At 34.1% G+C, this 7,954-nt stretch overlaps 1 protein-coding gene across 1 annotated transcript; it reads right to left on the bottom strand.

Moving 5' to 3' along the window:
- Nucleotides 1-4,505: 4,505 nt before the first annotated feature.
- Nucleotides 4,506-7,728, bottom strand: LOC132301714 (wall-associated receptor kinase-like 8). The gene is made up of 3 exons (XM_059798946.1): nt 6,745-7,728; nt 6,293-6,457; nt 4,506-5,757 (listed from the first exon to the last, which is right to left on the bottom strand). Exons 1-3 carry the CDS (start codon nt 7,670-7,672, stop codon nt 4,559-4,561), a joined length of 2,292 nt encoding a protein of 763 aa, XP_059654929.1. The 5' UTR covers nt 7,673-7,728; the 3' UTR covers nt 4,506-4,558.
- Nucleotides 7,729-7,954: the final 226 nt, after the last annotated feature.

Consider the following 7,954-nt stretch of genomic DNA (forward strand, 5'->3'; position numbering starts at 1 on the left):
TCTCTCTCTCTCTCTCACACACACAGTTTTTGGGAAAAGGAAGGGAAAGAAGCAATAAGAAAACTACCATTTATTGGACTTTAGTCGATAGCGGTCAGCAGGGTCCCTAAATCGTTATCCCAAAGTTGCAGGCAATCATCCATACTTGGCCATTTTTAACCTAATGTTTAGCATTACCTTATTGTCAATTGTGATAAAGTGTTGACAAGAAATTAATGTTTAATGGATGACATTGAGCCTTTGACATCAACGTTCTGGCATTTTCTTGATGTACTTTGTCTTGGAAAATTCTGTTTTTTTAATGGGGTGACTTGGTCTGACTACTCTGAGTAACTTTAGCCCTAATCTTGGTTAACATATAGCTTGAGTGGAGCCATTATGGACCAGGTCTCAACCTTAGCTCGGAAAATGACATTGCAATGTCAAATAGATAGTGCCAACCATACCTGGCTCAGAATAGATAGTGTCTTTTTGTGACTCAGATTGATAAAGTTTCACTTATTTTGAATATTCTCTATGAGTTTACTAATTGATTCCTTGAATCCTATCTCCTTTTTAATTCCTCACAGAAAGGGCCCTTAAAACTTGGAAAAGGTTTAGCTGCATTTAGAGCTATTTCATTTCATTAGCACCATGCTAAATTTGATGATCGGGATAAATAAGGATTGTACGTAATACATGAAGGCACAACTATGAGAGTTGTACAAGTCAGGCTAATCTAAAACTAAACTATGGGATAATCTAAAACTAAACCAAGGGCAAGAGACTTTAAGGGCCTATTTGGTACGCATTTTGTTTTTGTCGGATAAGGATCAATGTTGAAATGTTTCATATATAGCTGTCAAAAATCGAAATATTAATTTGGAATTTTTACATGTTTCAATACTGTAGCAATGTATACATAATGATTAGTTTAAAAATCATTATATTTTTTAAACTTGTTACTTTCAAAAATCTTGCAATAAATGGACGTTACCAAATATGTTTTATACTTGTTTTGTTTCGAATTAAAACAAAATGCGAACCAAACAAAGCCTAAATTAGCTTTTGCATAAAGTTGCAAAGGAAAAGATACTATGCTACTCCTTTTGTCTCAAAAGGTCAAAATAGTTGGATACTTTGGAAACTCTGAGTTACTACCAACTATTTTGGAACAGAAAGAATAAAACATAGGACCAAAAATGTTCATTTGGGTTGGGATTAAGTTGTCTAACACTTCCTTCTGAGCCCAACATGAATTGAGGTCAGGTAAAAAATGTCCAAACCCGTTTAAAAATTGGGTTGGACTCTCGTTGTTCATGGGTGGGCTTGACTAAGTTGCACCTAGTCTACTTACAATTGCCAACTGTTTATAAACTATATTAGGTTTTTTATTTTATTTTATTTATTATTTTTTACATTCAAATTTTTAAGTGTATAATCTTGGCCATCGAGATGCACTTTTTGAACCGATGCCCAATTAACTTGGTAGTATTTAATTCCATAATAATTCGATCTTGACAAAATATAATATATAATATTTTAAACATATATTCTGTAATACTATAATAGGTAATATTTACATTTTATCAAAATATTTTATTATTCTTTTATCCTTTTTTTTTTTCTCTCTAGTTTTTCTTACTCTCAAGTTTTTCTTTAACAAAGACTAAATTAAAGATCTAATTTTATTTTATTTTATTATTTTCTCTCTCTCTCTCTCTCTGTTTTCGTTATTTATTTGTATTATGTTTTTTTTATTTTTTCGATCTCCTTAGACATTATTATTTTACTTTTTTATAATAAAAAAAATCCATAACAAATCAATATCTAATTAACAATTAAATATAAATTTATTAATGAAGTATCTCTTGGATTATTGAAACAGAATGTACAATATTCTTCTAGGGTTCAAAAAATCCCCTCTATATTTTTTAAATTGAACAAATAAGGATAATTTTTCAATTTGAATGCTAAAATATTTTAAAGGCAAAATAAAAATAAATACATAATTAATTAAAAATAATAAATAATAAATAAGTAAAACTTTAAATTAAAAAATAAAAATACTAAAAAACAAGGGTAGTTTTTAAAATTTTTATAAAGCCCCAAATTTTATTACTTTATTTATTATTTATATACTTATTTATTATTTATTTTATTTTTTAATTCTTATTTATCAATTATTATTTATTTTATTTTTTAATTCTTATTTATCAAAAAAAATACCTACAATTTTTTTAAAGATATTTTGAAAATTTTATTAAAAAAATTTGGTTAAAATTGACAAACAGGAGCAATTTGCTACAAAATTTTAATATACAAAGTGTTATATGAGCTTTAAAAAACAAGAAGTATAAATTAGGTTTTTTTTTTATTTTTCTATCCCACTTTACCCAAATTATATATAGAAAAAATAAAAATAAAACATAATATATATTGTATCCTCCTCTTCATTTAATAATTTTGTACTTTTTTCTTAAAAAATTATTTAAAAGTAGAACTTTTTCAGGTTCAACAAACCCAGAGAGAGAGCCAGCTAGATATAAATAAACACGAGAACACAACCATTCAGCCCTAGTATCTAGCTAGGAAACCCTAGACGGCTGTCAGTATATAGCCCCTCAGATCTCAAAAAAATGTTGAATACCAAGGTTTTTCATACCCCAATTTCGCCAATGTTCGCTCTCCATGCCTAATTACTTCATCATTTCCTGTTTTGGTTGCTGTCAAGAAGGAGGAATTCCTTCTATTTCCTCGATTGATGTGTAACAATAAGAGTAAGGAATTTCCATCTCCACCCCGCCTCCATATCCACCCTTGGGCTTGGCAAACAAAGTACTCAGTCGAATAAATTCCCTACTCTTGCGGTTACATATCAAACGAGCAAATAGAAGGAATGCTACCATATTTTTTCTATATATAATTTTTAGTAATTATATACTAACCAAGAAAATAAGAAATCAGAGAACTGTTTGTGCAAGGATGACACGCACTAATCGAGAAGTTGGTCCAAATTTTTTTGAATGTGTTCTCTGCAATTCTCCTCATCTTACTTTTGCTTTCAGTTGAATCTGAGGTCAGTAAGGAATCAACAGCTTATTTTATCAATTTCTCTTTGGAACCATTAATTTCATGTTTATGACTGTTTCTTGCTATATATTTCATCTCTTTAGATCAAAAAATTTATCAGTTCTGAGGATGATGACAGACACGATTTGACGAGTTTCGTGTAGACTCAGTTTCATAAAATTATTCCCATAGAATGGGAATTTAAGATTCAGTTTTTAGGATGTTGACTTGTTTAATTCTGGGTGAATCTTCATTTCAGCAGCGTTCAGAATGATGGAGCTAAACTCTTGTCACTCTCCATAGTTTGGTTTTTTGATTACTTCAATAATTCCAAAATTTCATATTTTGCCATGTTGGGATGAATATTTTGGAAATTGAGTCGAAACATGTCCTCAATGTATATACATTTGGACCAAGTGCCCCTGTATATCTTTATGTACACAAACTTGGAACCATTAAGATTCTCCACCATTATGGTAGCATTCGTTGCCAAATCTGTATACAACCCCTCTTTTCGCATGTGAATTCCTTTTCTTTTGCAAGTCCTCCTCATCATTGTAACTGAACTGTAATTTAAGTTCCTTCTAAATCCATTTTTGTTCATTGTCAAGAGATTGTGGCATATCATTTGATTCATATTTAGCCTTGGACTTTACCACTCATTTTTAGTTGTGCTCTAATTTCTTTTGGTTTTCAAGTGGTTGTTTTGGCCATGATTCTATCTTATGTTTGTCATGGGTTAAAAGGGGCAACCTAATTATCCTATGATTGGGACATAAATGCATTCGGCTACCCTTGCACTAAATCCAGAGTCCATCGGTATTTCTAATGGTGCCCTAATTTCCTTACATTAAAAGTGTTCTTTTGTTCTTTCTTTTCCCTTGCCATACTTCTGTGTTTTGGTTTTTGGCTATCTTGGTAGCTGATCATCTGAAGTGATTCAGCCTTTTAGACATCAACACATTCAATGTGACTTCGGAGCGCTATTTTGCGTTTATTGGGTTGTAGATGATAAAACATAGAATTGATAGATGTTGATTTTGAGCTGATTCTTTTGTATCAGTATCTCTTACTGAGATATTAGGGTCTAGGGAGGCAGCTTAATAAGCATGTAATAGGGAAATAGCAATAGAGACATGAAATCATAGGAATTCTACGGGATACCCTTCTTTCTTTGTCTGATTCGAGGAGTAAGGTCCGATTGAATTTTTAATAGTTATTTCTTTGGGCCATCTCCTTTGAGTGATTGATAGTGAACCAGTAGAATTTGGTGCGTTGGTATCATGTCCAACATATTGGTCTAACATCAATTCTTATTTAGAATGTGCATAACTCAATTAGATCACCATAAAACAACAGGAGATATATCGTTACTCAACCAATACAACAAGCATTGTATAGAATTGAAGTTTAGGGACAAAAAAATACCAATAACCACTATAAAGAAACAGAAGTTAAAGAGTATTTCTCGTCACATACCAAAAAACAAAACCTTAAATGATCATGTTTACTTAGACAACATATATTGGACATCTAAAGATGATGATACATTAATATCCAGATAAGATCCCATCGAAGTTGAAGCATCATCCCAAGGACCATTGAGTTCAGGTACAGGACATTCAACTTCTTCATAGTTTTGTAGAGTAGTAGATGCTCCATTTGACATTCTAATTGCTTCCAACTCCATTGCAGTTTCTTTCATTGTAGGCCTTTTTCTCCCATTCAAGTTCAAGCATCTTTTTGCAAGATTAGCGACTTGCATGATCTCTTCTTTCCCACCCTCTTTCACAACTCGAGCATCAAGAATATCAAATAGACGATTCTCTTTCATTGCCAACATAAAATATGTTGCTAAACTTCGCCATTCTTCATATCTGATTGATGACACCGGTTTTTGTCCAGTTAAGAGCTCAACAAGAACTACTCCAAAGCTATAAACATCGCTTTTCTCTGTAAACTGACTTGATTGGAAGTACTCAGGGTCTAAGTATCCAAAGGTTCCCTGTACTTTTGTGGTTAGGTGAGTTTGATCAACCGCAATTGATCTTGAAGTACCAAAGTCGGACACTTTTGCTCTGTATTTATCATCCAACAGTATGTTTGTGGACTTGATGTCTCGATGATAAATGGGTATGGAAGCTGCCGAGTGTAGATAGGAAAGAGCTCCTGCAACTTCTATAGCAATCCGAACACGAGTGTCCCAAGAAAGAGGAAACTCTTCATTTTGGTCATGGATATACTGGAAAAGGGTTCCATTAGGGATGAATTCGTAAACAAGCAGAGGTACTTCTGTCTCCAAACAACATCCATGTAGCTTGACTACATTTCTATGGTTAGTTTGTGATAAAATGACCACCTCGTTAATAAATTGTCCAAGTTTGCGTTCATCCACTATTTTGGACTTTTTAACTGCTACAATTTTTCCATCTGCCAACATGCCTTTGTAAACAGTACCCTGGCCTCCTTGACCTAGTATACGGTTCTCATTAAACTGATCAGTGGCTTTTTCCAACTCCTTCGAAGTGAAGAGTTTGGTTTTCTCAAAGTTACCTTCACCTGAAGACAATTGTTGTTGTAATAACAAACCCCCATTTCGTTTAAAGAATTTTTCCTTGAGCTTAATTTCCCTTTTTCTTTTCACTAGTTTAATCATCCACCATGTACCAATAAGTAAAAATAGTATTCCGAGACCTGTGCTAGTACCTGCAGAACATAATAGGAAAAAATCACCTCTCACCTAAAAAATTTATGCTTGAATGAAAAAAATACTGGTATATGCTAATATTCCCTAGATTTGTTCATATCCCATCTATTCCCATAAAAAAGACAAATCCTTTCCCAGTATTCTGGTGTAAGTGCAGAACTACCCAATTTCATCTATTAAATGAAATTTGACTTTGAGTTTAACCTGTTAGTCCACAAATATGATCTAGACTATATGGTTACTTTTTGGAGCTACTTTAGTTGCTACCATGTTTCCTATGGTAGTTGTACTGTCAGAAGGGATTCAAGGTTTGCAAAATTGAATCGTATTTGTGTTAAAAAATTATATTGACAGATGAAAAAATCTAGGTTTTTTTTTTTTTCTTCAGTTTGGCTCAAATTTTAGTTCTTTTTAATATGGACTCATACCAAATCGATTAATTGTCTTGATTTTGATCAAGCAATAATCAGTACCTCCAATTTGTGCGTGTTATTTCTTTGTTGTGTGTTTGCACAGGGGGTGGGGAGGACGTACCTATAATAATGATCCGAACTCTGTTGCCTTCATTGTCCTTGAGTTTATAGCAACTATATCCAATAGATATGTACCCAGGTGGACAATGGCACTTGTAACTCCCTGGTGTATTCTCACAGATCATCTCACAGCGATTGATATCACTCATCGCACATTCATTGATATCTGACATTCAAAATCAAACAAAATAAGCTATTAACATGTTTGTCTATACACCTGCATAGGACAACATGGAGAGTAGTTGAGCGATATGCTATGCGTATGTTATGCCAAATACAGACGATTGACAATATTTTTTTTCGGAAATTAAGAGTGACATTATATTAAAAGTTAATATAGACAAGTCACTAGGTGTTTGCTTTTGCTGGTAATCAATTGATGAAGTTATGTTCCAGTAATGCATAACTAAACTGAAAATTCGTGGTGCAAATTTACTAATTGCAGAATTTTACCTTGGCATCCATCAGGCAGATATGGGTTTCCTTCATAGCCGAGGTCACACTGGCATCGGTAACTTGAGCTTTGATTGGAAGTGGAACTGCAGGAAGCATTAGTGCCGCATAATGAGCTATCAGGCACACTGGAATTGTAGACTCCAAATGTTTGGCACGTCCCAATTGTGTACCAATTCAGCACAGCAGGGACCTTCTCCATTTCCTGCACGGCAAAGGGGTCAGTCAGGTTAGTGAACCATTCTTGGTCCACCATAAAGGCATATTTGCACTCTTTATTATCACTGTTTGAATCTATGCTTCTGAAAGATGCATTGATAAACTTGAGGAATGGAGGGATTGTGGTTTGGCAGCAGTTGAGGCCATAGCAAGTTGTATCTCTTGTAGTAACATTGCATAGGGACATACAGCCCCCAATGACCATTCCTTGCCGGGTGATCAAGGCGAGGTTGTCACAACCCATGGCCGTGAATCGGTTGTTGGTGTCTGAGAAGGAAAAAGGGCCATTCAAGTACACATCTTGATTATTGGTCCTGTTTTCACAATTAGAAGAGATTACAGGGTTGTTGACGCGGACAGTGCTTTCTGAAAACGAGATTTCAAGCACCTCAAGGTTGATGCCGGTGATGAAAGGTTTGGGTGGGGTGAAAGAATTGTTGCAACTTATCTCAAGCGACTCATCAGCAGAACAATTGGCTCCAATTCCAAATGGGTAGGGAATGATAACATTTCCGCATCTGTCATGACAACCAGGCCTTGCTAGTGATGCTGCCGATGCTGATGATGCTCCAATTAGCAAGAACAATATGGTGATTTGCTGCACCAATTGAATAACCATTCTCTCCCTCCCTCTCTCTCTCTCTCTCTCTCCCTGAGTTTTTTGAAGAATGAGATGAAAGAAAGAACTACTTTGCCATCTATTAGTCATAGTCAATGTTGGAGACCATAGTTATTGTGAAAAGGAAGTCTTTCAGTAGCTTTGAAGGTTGGAGCCTACCATAGTTGACCATTAGTTTTATCATTGAACCAATCATCCAACAATTTTGATCAAGGCCAAAGGAAAATAATTAATAAACATATCTTGTATTAGTGGGTTATAGCAACAATTTTATGTTTGATAGATGACATTGACATGAACGTTCTGGCATCTTCTAGCCATTTCTCGTCTTGGAAAACATACCTTTTCAATGTTGAAAAGCACTCCTTAAAC

Source organism: Cornus florida, unplaced genomic scaffold (assembly GCF_030987335.1).
Source record: "Cornus florida cultivar Cherokee Brave unplaced genomic scaffold, ASM3098733v1 CherokeeBrave_3.0.0_Hap2_Chr01, whole genome shotgun sequence".
Taxonomy (NCBI): domain Eukaryota; kingdom Viridiplantae; phylum Streptophyta; class Magnoliopsida; order Cornales; family Cornaceae; genus Cornus; species Cornus florida.